The 27,057-nt window shown below is 33.1% G+C and overlaps 1 protein-coding gene across 1 annotated transcript in view; it reads right to left on the bottom strand.

Annotated features, from left to right (window-relative positions):
* The window catches only part of LOC127703947 (uncharacterized), a 124,670-nt gene that overhangs the window by 51,869 nt on the left and 45,744 nt on the right, over positions 1-27,057 (bottom strand). Inside the window, exons 4-9 of the mRNA XM_052207986.1 lie at positions 22,955-23,110; positions 14,666-14,760; positions 11,655-11,813; positions 9,345-11,151; positions 7,953-8,150; positions 758-5,394 (exon numbers count right to left, since the gene is read on the bottom strand). Of these exons, the coding sequence (XP_052063946.1) occupies positions 758-5,394; positions 7,953-8,150; positions 9,345-11,151; positions 11,655-11,813; positions 14,666-14,760; positions 22,955-23,063 (7,005 nt within the window). The 5' untranslated portion in view covers positions 23,064-23,110. The remainder of the gene's footprint in view (positions 1-757; positions 5,395-7,952; positions 8,151-9,344; positions 11,152-11,654; positions 11,814-14,665; positions 14,761-22,954; positions 23,111-27,057) is intronic.

Here is a 27,057-nt window from a genome sequence, read left to right as displayed (position 1 = left end):
TATACATATATACCATTGTATGATGTTGTACCAAAAAACGTATATATATTTTTTTGCTAATCAGCTGACAATCACACACAAATGGATCTTTCATTATGTTTTTTTCAATTGTTCAAAATGATTAGAAATGAAACTGACCATAACAACAACAACAAAATTCAAAAGGACCCTTCCTTCTTCCATAGCTTTTTATGGATCCCCAAAATGATGTTCTATAGTCTAAAGCCAAGTTCTGTTGTTAGTTGAATCATATGGTACAAACTTACAGCTGAAAATGATCATTTCATAACATAAGGAATGCATGTAAGGCCAAAAAAAATATATATCTGTTTCCTTCCTTCAGTCATAAAAAACAGGGCCTTTCAGTCAGGATTTTATAAACTAGTTTTATGCAAATTGACAAAATACAAAAAAGTTACACGTTTTTTTCACTGAATTATGGTCAATCTACCTGAAATCATATCCACAGTACATGTATAACTAAAATTATACAAAATGCTATTTCTTGAAAAATTTTTTGGAAAGGCAATAAAATCTTTTTAGGGTTGGTGATCAAACCTAGGGTTGGTTGTGAGACAGGAAACAGATATATATATTTTTTAGCCTAACGATAAAAGTTTTGGATAAATAAAAAGCATGCAAGAACCAATACTAGCAAGCAAACTGAATTTATTACACAAAAAATATAATTCATAGTTCATGCAGTGATAATACAGAGGTGCTTGGGATATAAGCATGCAGGTCTGTAGAAACCAACCTCAACAAAAACATCCATGCATGAAAAGTCACCGTTCGTAGAACTTAAAACATTCATGTTGGTAGGGTTGGTAATATTTTCTTCCAAAGGATTTATATCTATACATGCAAGGATTGTGTCAGCCTCAAAAACAGTTTCATCTGCTTGGGCAAGAGTTTCATCTGCATCAGCTATTAATTTTCCTACCTCGTTGTGGGTTTCTTCGATGAAATTATCCGTCACTGAAAATCTCTGTTTAGCATTCTCTGAATCCCCATCACTAGCGATGCTGATCCGCCCAGCACTTGTCATGTAAATTTCCTTAGTTCTTTTTATTGAATCAATAGCACTATTTTCATTAGTATCAATTCCGCTTTCATCAATCACACATGTCTCTGATATTTTAGTATGTGTATCGTTTGATAAATTGTTTGAAAATTCTAAATTATCGCCCTTTAATTCCCCTTCAGCTACTGCACCTTGCAAATTTTCATTGCTAACAAATTCGTCATCTTGTTTTTCCAAATCAGTTTCATCAATTTCATTTCCTTCTTCAACAAGTTTATTTGATGAAGTGTTTGTAAATTCTAAATCATCTCCCTTTGATTCACCATGTATTTCTTTATTAACTTCAGCTACTGCATCTTGTAAATTTTCCTTGTTAATAACTTCTTCATCACGCTTATTCAAATCAATTTCATTTCCTTCATTTTCATTTCCTTTACCAGCAAGTTCATTTGATGAATTGTTTGTAAATTCTAAACTATCTCCCTTTAATTCATCTTTTTCTTCATAATAGCCTTCAGCTACTGAACCCAGTAAATTTTCCTTGCTAATAACTTCTTCATCTTGTTTTTTCAAATCAGTTTCATTTTCATCAATTTCATTTCCTTCACCAACAAGTTCATTTGTTGAAATATTTGAAAATTCTAAATTGTCTCCCTTTAATTCCCCTTCAGCTACTGCACCTTGAAAATTTTCGTTGCTAACAAATTCTTCATCTTGTTTATTCAAATCAGTTTCATCAATTTCATTTCCTTCTTCAACAAGTTCATTTGAGGAATTGTTTGAAAATTCTAAATGATCTCCCTTTGGTTCACCATATTCAGTTACTCCACCTAGTAAATTTTCGTTGCTAATAACTTCTTCATGATGTTTGTTGAAATCAATTTCATTTTCATTAATTTCATTTTCTTCTTCAACAAGTTCATTTGATGAATTGTTTGAAAATTCTAAATTATCTCCTTTTAATTCACCATGTACTTCATTATAACCTTCAGCTACTAAACCTAGTAAATTTTCGTTGCTAATAACTTCTTCATCTTGTTTTTTCAAATCAGTTTCATTTTCATCAATTTCATTTCCTTCACCAGCAAGTTCATTTGTTGAAATATTTGAAAATTCTAAATTGTCTCCCTTTAATTCTCCTTCAGCTTCTGCACCTTGCAAATTTTCGTTGCTAACAAATTCTTCATCTTGTTTATTCAAATCAGTTTCATCAATTTCATTTCCTTCTTCAACAAGTTCATTTGAGGAATTGTTTGAAAATTCTAAATGATCTCCCTTTAGTTCACCATATTCAGTTACTCCACCTAGTAAATTTTCGTTGCTAATAACTTCTTCATGATGTTTGTTGAAATCAATTTCATTTCCTCCTACAACAAGTTCATTTGATGAAATGTTTGAAAAATTTAAATTGTCTCCCTTTAATTCACCTTCAGCTACTGAACCTAGTAAATTTTCATTGCTAATAACTTCATCGATTTTTTTCAAATTTGTTTCATTTTCATCATTTTCATTTCCTCCACCAACAAGTTCATTTGATGAATTGTTTGTAAATTCTAAATTATCACCCTTCAATTCACCATGTATTTCATTATAACCTTCAGCTACTAAACCTAGTAAATTTTCATTGCTAATAACTTCTTCATCTTGTTTTTTCAAATCAGTTTCATTTCCATCAATTTCATTTCCTTCACCAGCAAGTTCATTTGTTGAAATATTTGAAAATTCTAAATTATTTCCCTTTGATTCATCATGTATTTCATCATAACCTTCAGCTTCTGCACCTTCTAAATTTTCGTTGGTTATAAATTCTTCATCTTGTTTATTCAAATTAGTATCCTTTTCATCAATTTCATTTCCTTCACCAGCAAGTTCATTTGTTGAATTGTTTGAACATTCAAAATTATCTCCCTTTAATTCATCATGTATTTTATTATGACCTTCGGTTGCGGCACCTAGTACATTTTCGTTGTTGATTAATTTTTCATCATTTTTTTTCAAATCAGTTTCATTTTCATCAATTTCATTTCCTTCACCAACAAGTTCATTTGAGGAATTGTTTGAAAATTTTAAATTATCTCCCTTTAAATCACCAAGTTCAGCTACTCCACCCAGTAAATTTTCGTTGCTAATAAACTCTTCATCATGTTTGTTCAAATCAGTTTCATTTTCATCAATTTCTTTTTCTTCGTTAACAAACTCATTATTTTCATTTTCTTTCGTTTCACAAACATCAGGGTTCAAACCACTGAACTCCATTTTTATATCAGAAATTATATGAGTAACCTCCCCTTCAATTTCTGAGTTTATCATATCAGTTATCTCCCCCTTAATGTCTTGTATCTGTTGGTCAGGTGATAAAACCTGATAGCTTCCTTCTGTTGTGGTTGATGTAGGCTCTGATGATTGACTGCTATACATTCCTTGGAGGGTTGTGACAAATTCAGTATCATTGCCCTCTCCCTCACTGGATATATAATCCAAAGTTTCAGCTTTGTGATAGGTTGATCTAGCATTTTGTTTTAAGTCCTCAGACTCATGCTGTAACTTCACTAAATTATCTGTTTCTCCTTCTGAAGATATATAATCCAAGGACTCCTTTTTTCTAATATTATAAGGCATAGAATCTTGGGATTGTTCCAGCAATCCAACATTGTCTGGTTTCAAAGTTGACAAACTTTCAGCCTCATTTTCAGATGATAACTCAACAGACTCCATTTTATCTATGTAACCCTCTCCAATAGCAGGTTTATCTGAAATATTACTTAGCTCATTAAAAGCATCGTCTGTTTTCAAAGGTGACAAATTTTCAGCCTCCTTTTCAGATGATGTAAAATCGACAGACTCCATTTTATCTATGTTTTCCATTCCAATAGCAGGTTTATCTGAAATATCATTTAGTTCATTAAAAGCATTGTCTGATCTCAAATTTTCAGTCTTATTTTCAGATGATATATAATCAACAGACTCCATTTTATCTATGTTCCCCATTCCAATAGCAGGTTCATTTGAAATATTACTTAGCTCATTTAAAGCGTCCTCTGATTTCAATGGTGACAAATTTTCAGCCTCAATTTCAGATGATATATTATCAACAGAATCCATTTTATCTATGTTCACCATTCCAACAGCAGGTTTATCTGAAATTTTACTGAGCTCAATTTCAGCATCAGCCGATTTCAAAAGTGACAAATTCTCAGCCTCATTTTCAGATGATATGTAATCAACAGACTCCATTTTATCAATGTTACCCTCTCCAATAGCAGGTTCATCTGAAATATTTCTTTGCTCATTAAAAGCATCTCCTGATTTTAAAGGTGACAAAATTTCAGCCTCATTTTCAGATGATATATAATCAACAGACTCCATTTCACTGATGTTCACCATTCCAACAGCAGGTTTATCTGAAATATTACTAAGCTCATCAAAAGCATCGTTTGTTTTCAAAGATGACAAATTTTCAGTCTCATTTTCAGATGATAACTCAACAGACTCCATTTTATCTATGGTCCCCATTCCAAAAGCAGGTTTATCTGAAATATTACTTAGCTCATTTAAAGCATCGTCTGATCTTAAAGGTGACAAATTTTCAGTATAATTTTCAGATGATATAAAATCAACAGACTCCATTTTATCTATGTTCACCATTCCAATAGCAGGTTTATCTGAAATATTACTTAGCTCATTTATAGCATTGTCTGATTTTAAAGATTCAGGCAATAAATCAGTTTGAATCAAATCACTTCCAGCAAAATCTAATAGTGTTTGATTATTTATCTGGTTTCCATCATGTTTATCTAAGTCTGAACCAGCAGCAAATTCCAGCAGTGAGTCTGATTGGTCATTAAATAAACTTTGAACCAATTCCTTTTCATTGCTTACATCTATATTTAAATCACTAACAGAATGTTCCTTAATTTTTTCTGAACTTTCAACTTTTGGATCACTTGAGCGTTTTGAACTACTAGTGGAAGAAAGGTAATCATTCGATTCTGGAGTTTCAAAGGATGACATCTGACCATTTTTCGCTGACTGAGCAAGAAGTAACATCTCATCTGATTCTAAGCTTGTAGCACCAGTATCTATACTTGACCTAGGAGTATCTAGACTTCCTTGATTAGACCAAATGACAGTTTGGCCATCTTTACTTGGAATAGAAGACACAGTATCGAAACTGGTCTCTCGTGACCATGTGACTCCACTTTCTTCTGTTATATCACTACTTGAGTCTGAAACAATATCCCTGTTTACAGTATTAGTTGCCGTAGTAACAGTTGCTATAGCACCAGATATGACTTGTTGGATAAGCTCTGCAGCATATTCATCAACAGCACCATTGGAGTCTTCCATCTTAGGTTCAGTATCCTCGTCCACTGAAATACATCATATTCATACATTATTCAAACTAAGATATATCAATATCTTAAAGACAGTATCAAACATTTCCTGTAGACTTCCTTGTAAAATGAAAATGCAATATTTGCCAATAATTTTACTAATTACATCTATAAATACACCAAAAAAGTAGAGGATTTCCAATGAGTTAAAAATATTGCAAACTGAGCAATAATGGATGCTGCAATTGTTTGCACCTGTCCTAAGTCAGGAATCTGATGTTCAGTAGTTGTCATTTGTTGATGTGGTTCATAAGTGTTTCTCGTTTTTTATATTGATTAGACCGTTGGTTTTCCCGTTTGAATGGTTTTAAACTAGTAATTTTAAGGGCCCTTTACAGCAATAGCTTGCTGTTTGGTGTGAGCCAAGGCTCTGTGTTGAAGACGGTACTTTGACCTATAATGGTTTACTTTTATAAATTTTGACTTGGAAGGAGAGTTGTCTCATTGGCACTCATACCAAATCTTCTTATATCTATCTATACTTCTGTTAAAAGATTGGTACAGGCAAGAGAGGTTCCAAATAAAACGATATTTGTATGCAAGTAATCAAAATAACAAAAAATTTGTAAGTGGTTCCCTGTGTCTCGCCTGCGATTGCTGCTGTCAGTGTAAAAGTGTGACTTAAAAAGTGAGTCCATTTAACAGTAAAATACAGAATTTAAAAAAAAAATCAAATCTTTCTTTAGATGCTCTTTCTTGGTCTTGAAAGATAAGCTTCTGTACAAGTTTCATAACAATCCATGAATGTTTACAAATTTATCATGTCAAAAAAATTTAATCCCAGACTGTCTGTAAATGATAACTGTAAAAACGAAGTCCATCTATCAGAAAAATACTGAAAATGAAAAAAATATCCTTTCAAGGTTTGCTTCACACATTATCTCTTAATCATTAAAAAGCTTCTGCCAAAGTTTCATAAAACCCTATGAAGGTTTGAGAAAGTAATTGATGTGTAACAAACTTTAACCCATGACTGTATATACTTGTTAAATGTAAAAAAAAAGTCCATTTATCAGTAAAATACAGAAATATGAAAATAAATATTTTCCAAATTTTGCTCTGGATACCTCAGACTAAATCTGAATGTTAACTGTAAAAAAAGCTAAGTCTATTTATTAGTAAAATATGGAAAAATGAAAATAATGAAAATTGTTGCATTCATGAAACAAATTTCGCAGGCTCCACATAAATGAAGTAACAGTGGTTTTGGCCTTTATGTAATTTTGTCAATATCTCAGGTGTACAGAAACAAATTGTTATTTTTCCGGTTACCTGACTGACTTATTATTGCAACAGACTTGCATACTTTAATTCCAGATGGTAATCATTTTTTTTTAAATTCTGTCAGTTTTAGATGTCAAAATCAAATCTATGTTTGCCTGGCACAACTTCCTGTAATAACTCCATGATATAACATCGTGTTTTTGTCTTTTTCTTCGTATTTTACATTATTTACTGAGTGAAGAAAAATTCATGTTGTAATGTTGGATAACAGAATTATAAACTACACTAGAACACACCCGTGACAACGCAGGTCCGTGACTGAATTATAGTACCTATGCCTTATTTTTAGCCTGGATTTTTAGTATTCATATTGTCATCTGATAAAGTCATGCTGTTTGTAAGGTGCAGTTTCCTCTGCTTTCAAAACCTTTCTGTTTAAATCTGTCCTGTTTACTTATTCCTGTTACTTACTACAATAAAATTACTATAAACTAAATTTAATTTTTTATCTAATTAACCAAAATTAATAGTGGTATTGAGGTGGAAGAAAACAGACTTGTTAAATAGTGTAACATAGGTATAAAACTACAGGAAGAATTCCAGGTTCTCCTGATAGAGGAGGGATTTACAGGAGTAACAGGTAACTACAACCGGAAACTACAAGTTACATATACTATTGGTATCAGTATCAGATTCGACCCCGTACTTGTTATTGGTAATATTAATTGTGGAAAACAGAAGGGCCTGGAATGGTGTAATTTATAAACAACACAATTGTCCTATATTAGTTATATATAAAGATGAATTCTTTGATTTGTCTTTTTACGTCATGCCGGCTAACAAATTGCACCTCAATATTTTAGTAGTATAGATATTGAATTATATTAATTTTTAATTCAAATTAAATTCTATGAAACAAAAATTAGAATTTAAAAACAAGAATGTCCATAGTACATGGATGATCCACTAGTACTATAATTTTCTATGCTCAGTGGAGCATGAAATTGGGGTCAAAACTCTAATTTGGCATTAACATTAGAAAGATCATATCATAGGAACATGTGTACTAAGTTTCAAGTTGATTGGACTTCAGCTTCATCAAAAACTACCTTGACCAAAAACTTCAACCTGAAGTGGGACAGATGGATGGACGGATGAATGGACAGACGAACAAACGGATGCACAAACCAGAAAACATAATGCCCCTTCTACTATCGTAGGTGGGGCATAAAAATAATAAAAAAGACCGTACTCAAAATATTTTAAATTTGTAATTATTGAAACACAGATTTTTTTTCATTTGGCCTTACCTTTGTCTGGAGTATTTCGAAGAAGTATTTCCTGTCTAACAGTCTGTGGTTCTTCTCCACTGATTTTACGAAAACTAATACTCTCTACTATTTCTTTCTCCTCTGCTGCCTTAACAAGGTCAAGGTTACCATGCATTATGTCCACACTAGACAGGTAATCTGTTTCAACAGGTACTTCCTCAGGTGTAATAACTGAACCTGTAAATGTTAAATACTATAAAAATTTCTTCAGAGTTTTTTCCTTGAATTCTATCTTACTGAAAAGTCTGATATGATAAATGAACATAATTCTCTGTTATTCTATAAATAAATTTTAAGAAAGAAATATTTAAGAATACAATCCTTTTAATTTACATATAAATACTTTTTAAATGAGATCAAATAAAACAATCAAGTCAAACAGAAAATGATGTGATAAAAGATTTAATCTGGTACATCATGCATACCTAACTATACTGGTACATTAAGTACTCACTATTAAAACAAGACATTGTAAAACCTCAGTAAAGTGAACTAGATATTGAAATTCCAAGATAGCATGTCAGAGACTCTGTCAGACAGCCTCTAAAGAAGCTGGTATGAAAAACAATTTCCCTTTCAGACTAATATAATCAGTTTCTGGAAGTTTTGTTATAACATATGTTAGTCAGTTGATCAGACACCTAGTGATAGCCTGTAGGACCGATTCTAAAGTATGAATGTCTTGTCAGACAGAATTTGATGTGTCAGACAGAGTTTGAGACCTCTGTGTTTACCCATATAAAGCTGCTGATTTAAAAATAGATTTTGTTGATCAATTAAACACATGAAGTTTATCTCAATGAGACAGCAGCCCATCAACACAAAATGTAGACATCAATAATAGATTCATCCAAAAAAAGCTACATCCTGAAAAGTAAATGGCTAGGATGGTATAATCAGGTTTGTTCAGTGAAGACATCCTGTCAAATGTCTGTATCACACTTTCCTTTTGTGAAATCAAATATGAGCAACAGCTAAACTAAAGTTGTGCAAAGGATTTTTTCGAAATGTATCTTTTTGAGTAAGGCTGTTAAAATCTCAATTTTAGTGGAAAGTAATTATGGCAGTTTAGCTGATATTATATTCAAGAGGTTTAAGCCTTTCAGCAAATTTTCAATGAATAATTCACTATATGCTTTCCCCTATATCTGAGAAAATTATGTGTAGTAAACATCTGACGTGTGTGTTTTATATTTTTATTATACTTTTGAATATGTTTTTTTCAAGGGGCCTTAAAAGCGACTTTATTATGCCTGTTTATTTTGTTACTTTTCAAATCAATTAGTGTAGCAAGTTTGATTGATGCATAAATAATGTGAAAATTGATGTAGACATTTCTATGTAGAAAGAAACACCCTAGAAATAATTTACCTGTAGAAGATGGGGATTCAAGTATTTCTAAAATATTATTCTCTTTGAAATAATTTTCCTCAGTACTGACAGGTGATGTGGCTGACAATTCTTCCTTCTCTGTTTCAGTAGGTAATTCGTTCTCTGGAAAACTATTGATAGCATCCTCTATCAAATTTTCAGTCAGATTTTGAGCAAACTCATCAATACTCTGATCTAAAACAAGTTCCTCAGTTTTCAAATCATCAGAATTACTTCCCTTGGACTGAAAATTCTGAAAATTATTGTCATTATTTGAATTTTCCCCTCTGTCTTGTGATGATTTGGTATCAAAACTTGATGAACTAGAATCAGTTAGTCTACTACCTCCATCAGACGGTGCATCAAAAAAAGAAACCAAAAGATCCTCTGAAGTTGTCTCCCTTTTTACCATTTCCTGAGCAATGCCTACAGCTACAACGTTATTGTGTACATCTGTAGGATTTAACATATCTGATGTGTCAAACATCAACAAACCAGAATCAGTTATTTCATTCACTGCTAGACTATCTTCATCAACATCCTGATTAGCTTCAGATGCATCATCTTCAATATTTCTCAAAGTTTGATGCAATCTATTTGTATCTAAAAATGTTTTGGAATTTTTTTCTAGCAATGATAAGTCTCTAAAGCTATTATGAGGGGTGAATGGTGTCACTTCACCACTTTCTGAACGTAATCTTACGATATCATCCTCTTCGTCTAACCTTGACATTTCCATCGAGGATCGTTTCTGTTTTATACGTTGCACCATTTCCATGCTGTTGAAGCTAGGTAGCTGGTGATCCTTAGCATACTGGTCAAAAGCACCTTCCATGTAACTGTTTTGTGGTGTGTAGGGTACACTATTTGGGTCATTGTCCGTTCCATCCGCACTTGTACTTTCCGTTGATCGTAACCTGCCTTTTTTCTTTCGTATTTTCTCAAGCATTTCTGCACTATTCAAACTCGGTAATACAAATTCCTTCGCATGAGCATGTCCTGTAGCATCTATAAAACTATTTGGTGGAGTAATTGGATAGCTGGCAAAGGCTGACCCTGGTTCAGAATTATGTGCCGATGAACCCTGAGAAACACTGTTCATCCCCGAGTGTGGAGTCTCAAGTGTTTGTGAACCAAACATGATATCGGCTTCATTAAATTCATCTGTAGCTTGCTCACTATCTATATTGATTTCAGGGATATTACTTGGCAAATTATTGACAATTATTGGAGTGTTATTTGAAGATGAACTAAAAGGGTCAAATCCTCCTAGTAAATCAACATTTGAAGATGACTCCAATTGACTGGTTTGTTCTGAGGTACCTACTAGGTCAAAGTTTAAATCTAACTGATTCTGGGAGTCTAATGGCAAGTCGTTGAACACATCTGTATTGTTAATTTGAGCATTATTAGCAGTATCTGTTCCTGCAAAAATATCAAATTCATCCATTAAATTCTGGTTTGTACCAGTTTCAGACTGGTTTTGACTAGACTGTTGACCTGCTAAATTCAAAAGGTCAAAATTGTCCAATGGCACTGATGCTACAAACTGGTTTTGACTAGTTTGATCCCCTGAGAGGTTAAAAAGATCAATGCTATCCAATGATTTTTCAGCACTATTTGAATGTTCATCACTATGACTAGTTACATCTTTATATTCATTGACAATAGATTGAATTAAAGGTAGAACAACTTTCCGCGAGGCTCTCACACACCCTTGTTTATAACAGGTCAGATTTTGTTTATCCGTTCGTACTGGAGAAAGTTCCAAGACTGGATCCCTGTTAGCTGATAACTGGTCACATATCTGAAATACAGAGAAAAAAGTGACTTTAAAGAAAACCTTAGGAACAGGGAAGACCCTGAAATTTTGTATAAAGAGAGAGTTGACTGTACAATCTTTAACTTTCTATGAAGAACTTTGTGGACAGTGCTTGCCTGTTTGTCTTTTTTCTTGGTCATTGTATGTTTTTTGTTTCCACTAATGGTTTTTGATTGCCCCTTGATATCATGTTAAAATATTTTTCACAAAAGTTAGCAAACAATTTTTGCATTATTTTCCATGGCCATTTTTATACATTATTTTCCATGAAAGTTAGTCTTCTGAAGAATGGAATAATATAAAACAATACCCAAAGTTCTTGATCATGTATAGACCTACGAGTTCCTAGTCCTATCAGGACCTACAAATTGCTAATCCCATCAGGGGCTACAAGACATTGATCAAGTCTATTATTGTGATCATCCAGATTCATTTTAATATGGATGTCTGGGAGTGGAAGAATATGATAACAGTGAATATTTGTATACCTTTTGCTGTAAAATGATTTCTGTAGAATATACAGCTATATCTCTGACAGGTTGTCCCTCCGTAACTTGATGAATCATCATTACAATAACCGCTAGCACTGACTGGGACTGGACAAAACTGGACAAATCTTCTATCAGGTTCTCTCTTGATAAAAAATCCTGTAAACAAGTAAATAACAGGAATAAAAGGAGATACAGTAGATAAATCAATGAAATGGACTACATGTTTCATTCACTATATGCAGTACTGCAAAACAACATATTTTCAATTAAAGATCTTTCTTGCCAATTTCACAACTCAAGTCAAAAGTTTTATATTCAGGACTTTTTAACTTTGTTGATAGATTGATGTAAGAGGCCATCTGATTACTATACAGATCATATGACCATACTTTGCTTACAATCATCTGAAAACATTCTGTTCTATTTTCTGTCTGGTAGTTTTTACATCAGCCAATGAAATTTCTGCCTTCAAATTTTTTAAGGTACAATGTGACAAAACCTGAGGACCCCGAAAGGTCTGTAAAACATACTGTTCTATTTTCTGTTTGGTAGTTTATACATCAGCCAATGAAATTTCTGCCTTCAAATTTTTAAGGTACAATGTGACAAAACCTGAGGATCCCGAAAGGTCTGTAAAACATTCTGTTCTATTTTCTGTCTGAAAGTTTTTACATCAGCCAATGAAATTTCTGCCTTCAAATTTTTTAAGGTACACTGAGAAAAAACCCGAGGATCCCGAAAGGTCTGTTAAACAGAAAGTAGAATGGAGTCTAGTCAAATCCTTGTATAAACATAGGGTGGACACAGGATTTGTATTCAAATCAGATTGCCTTATATGAGGCTATCCAAGTTTGACATATTCATTTTATTTTTCTATTTGCAAAAGTCACAAAAATAAATCACTCTTGAAAACCAGTTGATTTACATTAAGTTCATATTCTAGGATGTGAACAGTTTTTCAAATACAAGGACTTAATGTTAATGTTTGCTCAAAATGATGGCCACAATACACTTTTTTCTTCTTTTCTTACAGTTTATTCTGAAAGACGCTACAAAACTAGGTTTGACCATCAAGAAGACCAAATAATTCTTTAGGCATATTAATATTTTCAAAAAATTTTGTATTTTTTTAATTGCATATCTGTAACACTGTTGACTGAAAGCAGAGCATTTTTAATGATACATTCTTCACAATAAACTTCAGACAATAGGATCCTTTTAGAAGCAATGGCCCAAATATCCATACAACAATTCAACTACTTTGATAACTTTGTAAAAGAACATTTGTAGTTGTATAATTTGCATATCTGACAAACATAGAGACTCTGAGGATACAATGTTTGCTTTTCAAGTTTATTTTTTCTTTTTGATCTAATTTTAACTGTTTTTGCATTTTATTATTTTTTTCTTGCTTGTTGTAGTTGAGCTTTAGAGTTTTGTAATGCAAGCCATAACAATATTTGAAATAACAGCCCTACATCACTTGTGAAGCCTTTTTCTTTTGTTATAATGTAAGAGCAAAGGATTTCTTTATTCCCCAATAAGGTTGTTTCTGATTTAAACCTATATGTTCAATTCATTGCTCATGAATGCAAAACATCTCTATAAGCATGTATAAATCCTTCATCACTACTCTGATATTAGAAAAAGATCTAAGTTGAACTAACTTGTGTCTAATCCTCCTTTGTGATATTGTGCAAATAAAATATGTTTAAACTAAACTTCTCTGCTCTAAAAATGATTACTTTTTTCCTTGTAGTTTCACAATAAAATGGAAGAGTTTTTTCCAGTGATTTACCAAACAAATATGATTTTAATATACAGTATATTTTGACATTGCCAAATAAATTACTGGTGATTCATAACAATAAGTGCTTGCTGAGGGAACTAATTTGCTAAATGTTGCATAAATAGACAATTTACAATTTCACTTCTAGTGAAATTAACCTTGTTTTAAAAGATGACTTTATTTGTCATGCTTGTAAATAAATAATTTTTACTATTAAAAAATGTAGCAAAAGAGGTTAAAGTTCACCATTGGAGAGTAGGTAACATTCATGTTTAATCCATTAATTCAGTACTTTAAGTTCAATATCCAATGGCAGCAGACCTCACTACAAAATTGAGTTCATTGGTTTAAATAGTAACTGTTTCAGGTGATGTTTTGCTAATGGGGTATCTACTCTTCAAAACTAGTGCAAATATTCTATAACTATTATTTTGTAATACTTAAATTATTGCAAGATATGAATAAAGTATTTTCAATTTACAATTTTTTCAATTATTTTTCAAATATCTTTGGTTACATTTAAATATAAAAGAAAATTCGTTTCTGATCAAAACATGGGAGATAATCCAGTATTGTACTGTATCTATTTATGTATTATGAATAATACAGGTATTACTTTTTATGTATCATTTAGATGAATGTTGTCTTTGGGCAAGATTTTTCATAATCTTATCAGATATCCTGTTTTGAACAGGTTAAAATAACGATAGAACTGTATTCATAAAATTTAGATAATCTTAAACAATTCCTTGTTAAAAAAAGGGTATGAATAATTTTCAAAACAAACAAATACAAACTAAAAAAAAAAAAAATATCACAGGGATGCCTATGTAATTAAAAAACTAATTTTACCTAGCCAAGTTAATGTGCATATCACATGTCAGGATTATAATCACCTTTTGTATAACAAGTTTTTGGTGCTGATATCTTTAAATTTGATGTGTTAATGGTTACTGTCTTATGGAAGTATATTCCACATTTTCTATCCATTAAAATCAAATAAATATACAAATAAACAGCAAACAATGGCTAAAGTGAGAGCCTTTGAACTTGGACCAGTAGTATAGATCATAATATACCTTTAAAGCCATCGTTTTTTTTTTAATCATTGGAATAAGCTTTTCTTCTGATGTTATTCAACAACTAAAAACTTGAAGAAATTGTCAAACTTTTGTGTAAAGAACGAAAGTTTGTTCTAAAAACCTAAATAAATATTCACCTGTAAACTAATACTGACAGAAGACATTGCTACTTTTATACTGGTTCCTGAGACTATCTTTAAATCTTTCTCTAATAATTCTAAGGTTGTCAACTCTGAAAAGTATACAATGTTAAAATATGATAAGAAAAATAAATACTGTTTAATGTTTAAAAGAGATGAATGTTTAACACCCAGTGGCAAATATTTCATACAAAAAATAACTAGACTGTGTCTCTCACCTTGGTCTATGTCAATATTCAAAAAAAATTTGCGATTTAAAGTGTCTATTTATCTATTATAATTTTTATCATATAAGGCAAAACACAAAATATTGGTTTAAATCGTCATCAAAGGGCAATAACTCTAATAAGGAGTCAACTGATGATTTAACCGTGTAGACTTATTAGTAGAACTTGTCTTACTGATCATTTTTGCAATTCAAAGTTTCTCTGTATCTGTTATAGTTATCAACATAAAAGGCAAGAATGTTAAACTAGAGGCTCTCAAGAGCCTGTGTCGCTCACCTGATTCTACTTTGGTTTTGGAAATCATGTAAAAATAGATTAAAATCATAACAGATTCCCTAATAATGATTGAGGCCAAATGTGGTTTAATATTGGCCCCGTAATTTAATTAAAAGCAGAAGACTTTTGTAAAGTTTACAGAAATTACTACTAAATTTATTGAAATTGTAGAAAATAACTTTATAAGGACAATAACTCCAACAAGTTTGCCAATTTTGCTTATGTTGACTTATGTGTAGATCTTCTTTTCTTGATATATTTGCAGTTTACAGTAGATCTCAATCTATAAAGATACATGTATTAAGGTTTTCATCAGCACCTCATAAGGAACATTTATGCCATGTTTGGTTTCATTCCATTCAGTGCTCCTCTAGAAGAAGCATTTGTATGTATTTCCCATAGGGTCTTATGTTAAACTAAGTCCCCTCCTGGCGGCCATCTTAAATGATAGTTCGGCTACAAAGTAACAACACTTGGTCAGCACCTCATTAGGAACATTCCTGCTATGTTTGGTTTCATTCTATTCAGTGGTTCTCTAGAAGAAAACATTTGTATGTATTTCCCGTAGGGTCCTATGTTAAACTTACTCCCCCTGCTGGCAGCCATCTTGGATGACAAATCAGCTACAAAGTAACAACACTTGGTCAACACCTCAAAAGAAATATTCATACCATGTTTGATTTCAATCCATTAAGCCGTTTTCTAGAAGAAGACATTTGTATATATTTCCCATAGGGTCCTTTGTTAAACTAAGTCCCCCTCTGGCGGCCATCTTGGATGATGGATTGGCTTCAAAGTAACAACACTTGGTAAGCACCTCATAAGAAACATTCATGCCATGTTTGGTTTCATTCCATTCAGTGGTTCTCTAAAGAAGACATTTGTATGCATTGTCCATAGGATCCTATGTTAAACGAAGTCCCCGCTTGGGGCCATCTTGGATGATGGATCGGCTACAAAGTAACAACACTTAGTCAGCACCTCATAAGGAACATTCATGCCATATTTGGTTTCATTCCATTAAGTGGTTCTCTAGAAGAAGTTCAAAATGTAAAAAGTTAATGATGACGATGGACGATGACGACGACAGAAAACGGACGCTAAGTGATGAGAAAAGCTCACTTGGCCCTTTCGGGCCAGGTGAGCTAAAAAAATGATTCTTAGGCAGATTGGTACTAAAGGGCAATAATTCCTATAAGTCGTCTGACAGTTTTGACTTCAATGAACAATTGGTAGAGCTCAACATTCTAAACATTTTTGCACCTGTCAGATTTTCTCTATTTATAACGGTTTTAAAAATAATAGACAAAACTTGCATTTTACCCCTATGTTCTATTTTTAGCCATGTCAGCCATCTTGGTTGGCCGGCGGGGTCATCGGACAAATTTATAAACTAGATACCCCAATGATGATTGTGGCCAAGTTTGGTTAAATTTGGCACAATAGTTTCAGAGGAGAAGATTTTTGTAAAAGTTAACGACGACGACGCTGGATGCCAAGTGATGTGAAAAGCTCACTTGGCCCTTTGGGCCAGGTGACCTAAAACTAACATGTTAATGGGATATAAATATGAGCCCTGCTCTGTACAAGACTTTATAGCTAAAAGTTATATATTTACTAGCTGTATTTTTCAAGCTGCTGGCTCTAAGATGAAACAGTTCATAGGAAGAAATGTCACCCTACAAAGGGACATAATTTTGACTCTGAGGTGACCAGTCTTTACTCTTAAGTAACGGTAAAGGACCGACAGACGAACTGATGCACAGAACGAAAAACATTATGCCCCACTTAGGGGCATAAAAATTTGAAAAGCCTGCCCACTGCCTGCTGTAATTCCCCAAATCAATAACAGGATTTTTCCTGAGGAATACACAGTTAATAAAATGCTCTGCTGGGCACAGCTTGATACGACCGCAGAGGTCGAACCCTGAACAGTTGGGGCAAGTATGGACACAACATTCAAGCTTGATACAGCACTGAATTTGGATTGTGATTAAATATTTGACACAGCATAGGTTTCTGTTACAGAATGAATGTGGTCTAAGAAGTAAAAAAATTTTATTTTACCTATTGAAACCATATCATTATTATTTGCTTTTATATATAAATCAGAAATTACAAATTTAAAATGGAAAATTTTACAGAAAAAAAAGGAAAAAAGGAAAAAAATATCCCCCCCCCCCAAAATATTTTGAACCCCCTTATGATTCATCCCCCCAAACTCAATCCCAGCCTTCCCTTTGTGGTATGGTATCTTGAAGTACAATTTCAGAGAGATACATACACTTGAACACAAGTTATTGTCTGGAAACTAGAAAAATGCTTGTTTTTTGGCCCCAAATTCCTAAACGTTTAGGGCATTTACCCCCAAACTCAAACCCAGCTTTCCCTTTGTGATATGGAACCTTGTAGTACAATTTCATAAAGATCCATACACTTACACACAAGTTATTGTCCTGAAACTAGAAAAATGCTTGTTTTTTGCCCCTTTTTGACCCCTAATTCCTAAAATGTTGAGTCAATTACCCCCAAAATCAATCCCAGCCTTCCCTTTGTGGTATGGTTCCTTGCAGTACAATTTCAGAAAGATCCATACACTTACACACAAGTTATTGTCCTGAAATTATAACAAGAGTGCACAAGCTGAAATGTCTCGCCTTCTTTACTAACCATTGATATTATGTTGATAGTCCTAAATATAAAGCTTTACTACAACTATCACATAAACTTTACATGATCCAAGAAAATGAGGTCAAGGTCATATAAACCGAAAGAGAAATACATGTACACCTTACAATCATTCAATACACTAAATATAGTTGACCTATTGCTTATAGTTTCTAAGAAACAGACTTAACCAAGACAAAGTTCAGCAGGAAAACTTAACATTGACCAATGAGCCATGTAAATCAGGTCAAGGTCATATGATATCTGGCAGACAGACATAAACACCTCATAAACATTCCATACATCAAATATAGTTCACTTATCAAAAACAGTATAAGAATAAAAATGGAACAAGAAACTCAAAAACTTAACTTTGACCACTGAACCATGAAAATGAGGTCAAGGTCAGATGACACCTGCCAGCTAGACATGTACACCGTACAATCATTCCATACACCAAATATTGTAGACCTATTGCAAACAGTATGAGAAAAACAGACTATAACACAAAAACTTAAGTAAAACCACCAAACCATGAAAATGAGGTCATGGTCAGATGACATCTGCCAACTAGACATGTACACCTTACAATCATTCCATACACCAAATATAGTAGACCTATTGCATACAGTATAAGAAAAACAGACCAAAACACAAGAACTTAACACTGATCAATGAACCGTGAAAATGAGGTCAAGGTCAAATGAAACCTGTGCGACTGCATATAGATCATTAAATATTTCCATACACCAAAAATAGTTGACCTATTGCATATAGTATTAGAAAAAAAGACCAAAACTCAAAAATTTAACTTTGACCACTGAACCATGAAAATGAGGTCAAGGTCAGATGACACCTGCCAGCTAGACACATACACCTTACAATCATTCCATACACCAAATATAGTAGACCTATTGCATACAGTATAAGAAAAACAGACCAAAACACAAAAACTTAACTATAACCACTGAACCAACAAAATGAGGTCAAGGTCAGATGACACCTGCCAGTTGGACATGTACACCTTACAGTCCTTCCATACATCGAATATACTAGACCTATTTATATAGTATCTGAGATATGGAGTTGACCACCAAAACTTAACCTTGTTCACTGATCCATGAAATGAGGTCGAGGTCAAGTGAAAACTGTCTGACAGGCATGAGGACCTTGCAAGGTCAAACATACCAAATATAGTTATCCTATTACTTATAATAAGAAAGAATTTAATATTACAAAAAATGTTAACTTTTTTTTCAAGTAGTCACTGAACCATAAAAATGAGGTCAAGGACATTGGACATGTGACTGACGGAAACTTCGTAACATGAGGCATCCATATACAAAGTATGAAGCATCCAGGTCTTCCACCTTCTAAAATATAAAGCTTTTAAGAAGTTAGCTAACGCTGCCGCCGCCGCTGGATCACTATCCCTATGTCGAACTTTCTGCAACAAAAGTCGCAGGCTCGACAAAAATGCTTGTTTTTTTGCCCCTTATTCCTAAAATTTAGAGGCAATTACCCCCAAAATCAATCCCAGCATTCCCTTTGTGATATGGAACCTTGACGTGGTAAAATGTCAGAGAGATCCATACACTAACACACAAGTTATGTCCGGAAGATACAAAAATTTTTGGCCCCTAATTCCTTAACTGTTGGTACCATAACCCCCACCTTCCTTTTGTGGTATTGAACCTTATGTTAAAATTTCATAGAGATCCATTCTATTAAACTAAAGTAAGAGTGCGAAAACCAATGTGTCTTCGGATGACGACGACTACGCCAACGTCATACCAATATACGACCGCAAAATGTTTTTGCGGTCGTATAAAAATCTAAAAGTTAACATGCACTAATAAAAATGCTGCCAAACAGTTTTCTGTTTATTAAGTTTCTAAATTTGCCTAAATGAACTTGATTTGTCTGAAGGGATTCTAAACATTTCCTCTTTTGAAGATAATAAGCTGTAAATTAGCAGGTTTCTAGAAATACAGACATCAAAATATATAATAATCATTCTACCTTGTATAATACCTTGGACATATATAAATTGTTTAGGAGGGTTTTCTGTGTAATAATGCCTTTAATGCTGTCAACTATACTGGATGTTAAGGCATACGATACAGTTTTGATCCCACAGTGATTTTTAACGAAAATTTGCAAACAAGCTATTTTGCATATTTATCTAATTTAAAAAAAAATCATCTGTGATTTTTTCATAAAAATTGGTACAAAAAATCTTCATGCAGTATCAAGTCAAATGTCCTTTTAAAAAAGAAGGGTTTGTGTTCTCGTTTTCAAGCTAACGATTAAAATCACTCAAAAAATGCATCTTTTCCCGATATGTTCCCTTTGACGTGGCGAAATATAACATATTACATTAGCAACGTCATTACCTCCCCTGTAACTGTATCTTATGCCCTCAATCAATGAGAAATAGGACTTCAAACATGTTGAAAGGTGAACAATTTGTTTATGTTATTAAGATATCAAAATGTTGAACACATCAACTGCTTTTGTCAAACGATTTAAAAGTAAGAGACAGTACACAACAACAGATTTAATACAACTTCAAGAGAGGTTATTCTCACAGATAGAATGTCCAGAATATTGCCAAATTTTTAGTTTTGTATGAATGTTTGCAAATCCTAAAAAACATATGATTCCTCATTTAAAAAAGAATAAACATAATACATAAGGTCCCCAATCTATCCACATGCCACTGACAAAACTTTGGTTTACTAAGTGAATCAATGTATTTATTTCATAGAGGTCCTAATGTTTCTAAGTTATATGTTATTTGGGATCTTCACAGGGGATATGGGCTCATATTCTCTGTTTTTGTTTTATATATACTGAGCCGTCAGTCTAAAGGGATATATTCCCTGTCATTGTTTTATATATACTGAGCCGTCAGTCTAAAGGGATATATTCCCTGTCATTGTTTTAAATATACTGAGCCGTCAGTCTAAAGGGATATATTCCCTGTCATTGTTTTATATATACTGAGCCGTCAGTCTAAAGGGATATATTTCCTGTCATTATTTTATATATACTGAGCCGTCAGTCTAAAGGGATATATTCCCTGTCATTGTGAACCAAGGCTCCGTGTTGAAGGCCGTACTTTGACCTATAATGGTTCACTTTTACAAATTGTACGATCCTATTTAAAATTTGTATCCCGTAGTACATTGAAAATAGAGGTTCACATATACCCAATAAATACATGAAAATAGAGGTTCACATATACCCAATAAATACATGAAAATAGAGGTTCACATATACCCAATAAATACATGAAAATAGAGGTTCACATATACCCAATAAATACATGAAAATAGAGGTTCACATATACCCAATAAATACATGAAAATAGAGGTTCACATATACCCAATAAATACATGAAAATAGGTATACCACAAACTATAATGAATCTACATTAATTAAAAACTAATGTCTGTTTCTAAGCCTTCTGTATAGAGTTAAAAAGTTACCACTAATGTCTGTTTCTAAGCCTTCTGTATAGAGTTAAAAAGTTACCACTAATGTCTGTTTTAGCCTTCTGTATAGAGTTAAAAAGTTACCACTAATGTCTGTTTTAGCCTTCTGTATAGAATTAGAAAGTTACCACTAATGTCTGTTTTAGCCTTCTGTATAGAATTAAAAAGTTACCACTAATGTCTGTTTTACCCTTCTGTATAGAGTTAAAAAGTTACCACTAATGTCTGTTTTACCCTTCTGTATAGAGTTAAAAAGTGACCACTAATGTCTGTTTTAGCCTTCTGTATAGAGTTAAAAAGTTACCACTAATGTCTGTTTTAGCCTTCTGTATAGAGTTAAAAAGTGACCACTAATGTCTGTTTTAGCCTTCTGTATAGAATTAAAAAGTTACCACTAAAAAGTTACCACTAATGTCTGTTTTAGCCTTCTGTATAGAGTTAAAAAGTTACCACTAATGTCTGTTTTAGCCTTCTGTATAGAGTTAAAAAGTTACCACTAATGTCTGTTTTAGCCTTCTGTATAGAATTAAAAAGTTACCACTAATGTCTGTTTTAGCCTTCTGTATAGAGTTAAAAAGTGACCACTAATGTCTGTTTTAGCCTTCTGTATAGAGTTAAAAAGTGACCACTAATGTCTGTTTTAGCCTTCTGTATAGAATTATAAAGTTACCACTAATGTCTGTTTTACCCTTCTGTATAGAGTTAAAAAGTTACCACTAATGTCTGTTTTAGCCTCCTGTATAGAATTAAAAAGTTACCACTAATGTCTGTTTCTAAGCCTTCTGTATAGAGTTAAAAAGTTACCACTAATGTCTGTTTCTAAGCCTTCTGTATAGAGTTAAAAAGTTACCACTAATGTCTGTTGTAGCCTTCTGTATAGAGTTAAAAAGTTACCACTAATGTCTGTTTTAGCCTTCTGTATAGAGTTAAAAAGTTACCACTAATGTCTGTTTTAGCCTTCTGTATAGAGTTAAAAAGTTACCACTAATGTCTGTTTTAGCCTTCTGTATAGAGTTAAAAAGTTACCACTAATGTCTGTTTTAGCCTTCTGTATAGAGTTAAAAAGTTACCACTAATGTCTGTTTTAGCCTTCTGTATAGAGTTAAAAAGTTACCACTAATGTCTGTTTTAGCCTTCTGTATAGAATTAAAAAGTTACCACTAATGTCTGTTTTAGCCTTCTGTATAGAGTTAAAAAGTTACCACTAATGTCTGTTTTAGCCTTCTGTATAGAGTTAAAAAGTTACCACTAATGTCTGTTTTAGCACTAATGTCTGTTTTAGCCTTCTGTATAGAATTAAAAAGTTACCACTAATGTCTGTTTTAGCCTTCTGTATAGAATTAAAAAGTTACCACTAATGTCTGTTTTAGCCTTCTGTATAGAATTAAAAAGTTACCACTAATGTCTGTTTTAGCCTTCTGTATAGAATTAAAAAGTTACCACTAATGTCTGTTTTAGCCTTCTGTATAGAGTTAAAAAGTTACCACTAATGTCTGTTTTAGCCTTCTGTATAGAGTTAAAAAGTTACCACTAATGTCTGTTTTAGCCTCCTGTATAGAGTTAAAAAGTTACCACTAATGTCTGTTTTAGCCTTCTGTATAGAATTAAAAAGTTACCACTAATGTCTGTTTTAGCCTTCTGTATAGAGTTGTACAGATCATCTCCATTGATTTCAGGTAACATCTCCTTCAGCTTGTCAGTCATGGCTACGTCTTGGTCTGTCATCTTGTGGGCGGCAGGACTTAGGTTCACTGTATCAATTAGGATAGCACCTGAAATTAAATGTTTAATTCTAATTTCTTCTTTATAAGAAATAAAAGATATTCTGTTGACACAGAGATATTTCTCACTTTCATGTAATTTTGATAGAATAAAGCAAATGTTGAAATTAAAATTCATAAAAGTTTCGCGGAACCCAGTGTCTCGCCTACTTTTGCTGTTGTTTATGTTTTCAGCGGCATAGTGAATGCACATAATAGATTTACAGTTAATGAAATAAGATGTTTGAAATGTATGAAAAAAGTTATGCTTGTAAAAAATGGATACAGTATGCAATCAAATCTATAGATTTATAAAAGAGTTGAAACATAAATTTATTGAATGAACAAATGATAAAGAAGATAATTTTTACATTGCTTGATGATGTATCCCTTAAATCTGAAATGTAGGATTGCTATGTCTCGCTTTTGTCGCAGGCTCAACAAAAATGGGGAAAAAATTATTAAAAATTTTCCTGTAGATACTATCTTTTGATTGTAAGAAGCTTCCGTCCAAGTTCGCTAAAAATCCAGGATGGTTTATGAATGTAATGAATATTTTAAAAATTTTAACTGCAGACTGTATGTAATATTAACTGGAAGAAAAACTAAGTCCATTGATAAGTAATATACGGAAAAATAGGAAATAAATTTTTACAAAATTTCCTTCTAGATACTAGCTTTTGATCATAAACAAGCTTCTGTCCAAGTTTGGTACAAATCCCGAAAAGTTTAAGAAAGTTATTAAAATTTTTATTACTTTAACCACATGTACAGAGTGAATGTAATGTTAACTGGCAGAAAAAACTAAGTCCTTTTATAAGTAAATTACGGATAAACAGGATTTTTTTTTACAAAATTTACTTCTGGATACTATCTTATGATCATAAACAAGCTCCTGTCCAAGTTTGGTAGAAATCCAGGATAGTTTAAGAAAGTTATTAAAATTTCAAAAACTTTAACCACAGAGTAAATATTTGTGGACGCCGCTGCCTTCTGACGGAATGTAGGATCATTATGTCTCGCTTTTGCGACAAAATTCGCAGGCTTGACAAAAATGGCACTACTTTAACATGTAAACTATGCAAAACAGTCATAGTCAATGAACCATGACTGAAGGTGCAGGGCCCACCCTTGGAAATGAGAATTGCCAATGCTTATAAAACCGCATACCAAATGCCATTGACTTTTTATAAGTGGTTACCTTTGAACTAACCTAAACACAAACTTTAACATGTAAACTATGCAAAAGTTTCAAAGTCAGCAAATTATGATGAGGGGGCCAGGCTATTATAATCTTCATGAGACTTGCAAATTCTTATTTAACTGCATACCTGAAAATTTCATTGACTTAACATTAATGGTTCAACCTAATCACAAACTTTAACTTGTTAATTATGCAAAACATTTGAAGTCAATAGACCATGACTGAGGGGGTGTGGCAAATACTAATACATTTACATACCAAAATATTATTGACCTATCACTAGTCGTCCTTCTTAAACTGACCAAATCACAAATTAATACATGCAAAATAAAGCAAAAGTTTAAAAGTTAATAGACCATGACTGAGGGTGCAAGGCCAAATAATCTTCATGGAAATGAGATGTGCCAATACTAATATAACTGCATACAAACTATCATTGACCTACAACTAGTGGTTCCCAATTAAATGATCTCATAACAAACTAATACACACCAACACCAGAGACAGCCAGATAAGTCTCCTTTTTCCAGGACATCCATTGTAAGACAAAAATGATGCAAAAATAAACAGATGCACTCTTTTATAACAAATATGAGAAATATTTAAAAATCTATTTTTATATAAATAAATTATACAGAACAAGAATGTCTCCATAGTACATGGATCCCCCACTCGCACTATCATTTTTTTTGTTCAGTGGACTATGAAATTGGGGTCAAAACTCTAATTTGGCATTAAAATTAGAAAGATCATATCATAGGGAACATGTGTACTAAGTTTCAAGTTGATTGGACTTCAACTTCATCAACAAGAGTGCACACGCTGAAATGTCTCGCCTTCTTTACTAATCATTGATATTATGTTGATAGTCCTAAATATAAAGCTTTACTACAACTATCACATACACTTAACATGATCCAAGAAAATGAGGTCAAGGTCATATAAACCAAACAAGAAATACATGTACACCTTACAATCATTCAATACACTAAATATAGTTGACCTATTGTTTATAGTTTCTAAGATACAGACTTAACCAAGAAAACTAAACATTGACCAATGAACCAAGAAAATGAGGTCAAGGTCAGATGAACAATGCCAGGCAGACATGTACTACAGCTTGCAATCCTTCCATACAACAAATATAGTTGACCTATTGCTTATAGTATTAGAAAAACAGACCAAAACACAAAAACTTAACACTGAGCAATGAACCGTGAAAATGAGGTCAAAGTAAAAAAACCTGCAAGACTGACAGGTACATCATAAGATATTTCCATACACCAAATATAGATGACCTATTGCATAAAGTATTAGAAAAAAAGACCAAAACTCAAAAACTTAACTTTGACCACTGAACCATGAAAATGAGGTCAAGGTCAGAAGACACCTGCCCGCTAGACATGTACACCTTACAATCATTCCATACACCAAATATAGTAGACCTATGGCATACAGTATAGGTAAAACAGACCAAAACACAAAAACTTAACTATAACCACTGAACCATGAAAATGAGGTCAAGGTCAGATGACACCTGCCAGTTGGACATGTACACCTTACAGTCCTTCCATACACCGAATATACTAGACCTATTGCTTATAGTATCTGAGATATGGACTTGACCACCAAAACTTAACCTTGTTCATTGATCCATGAAATGAGGTCGAGGTCAAGTGAAAACTGTGTGACGGGCATGAGGACCTTGCAAGGTACGCACATACCAAATATAGTTGAACTATTGCATATAGTATTAGAAAAAAAGACCAAAACTCAAAAACTTAACTTTGACAACTGAACCATGAAAATGAGGTCAAAGTCAGATGACACCTGCCCGCTAGACATGTACACCTTACAATCATTCCATACACCAAATATAATAGACCTATGGCATACAGTATAAGAAAAACAGACCAAAACACAAAAACTTAACTATAACCACTGAACCATGAAAATGAGGTCAAGGTCAGATGACACCTGCCAGTTGGACATGTACACCTTACAGTCCTTCCATACACTGAATATACTAGACCTATTGCTTATAGTATCTGAGATATGGACTTGACCACCAAAACTTAACCTTGTTCACTGATCCATGAAATAAGGTCGAGGTCAAGTGAAAACTGTCTGATGGGCATGAGGACCTTGCAAGGTACGCACATACCAAATATAGTTATCCTATTACTTATAATAAGAGAGAATCTAACATTACAAAAAATCTTAACTTTTTTTTCAAGTAGTCACTGAACCATGAAAATGAGGTCAAGGACATTGGACATGTGACTGACGGAAACTTCGTAACATGAGGCATCCATATACAAAGTATGAAGCATCCAGACCTTCCACCTTCTAAAATATAAAGCTTTTAAGAAGTTAGCTAACGCCGCCGCCGCCATAGCCGCCGCCGCCGCCGCCGCCGTATCACTATCCCTATGTCGAGCTTTCTGCAACAAAAGTCGCAGGCTCGTCAAAAACTACCTTGACCAAAAACTTTAACCTGAAGCGGCACAGACGGACGTATGCACAAACGGACGCACAGACCGAAAAACATAATGCCTCTCTACTATCCTAGGTGAGGCATAAAAATATCAATGATCTTGTGTAAACACTACATTCTCCAAATAACCAAAAAAAAAAAATTCGTAAGGGTTCCACGGAACCCAGTGTCTCGCCTACTTTTTCTGTTAATTGCAGGCTCAACAAAAATGAGGAAGTAAATCAATAAAAATATTCCTCTTGATACTATCTTTTGATT

The sequence above is a fragment of the Mytilus californianus genome, unplaced genomic scaffold (assembly GCF_021869535.1).
Source record: "Mytilus californianus isolate M0D057914Y unplaced genomic scaffold, xbMytCali1.0.p SCAF_57, whole genome shotgun sequence".
Lineage (NCBI taxonomy): Eukaryota > Metazoa > Mollusca > Bivalvia > Mytilida > Mytilidae > Mytilus > Mytilus californianus.
This window is presented reverse-complemented; position numbering and strand designations above follow the sequence as displayed.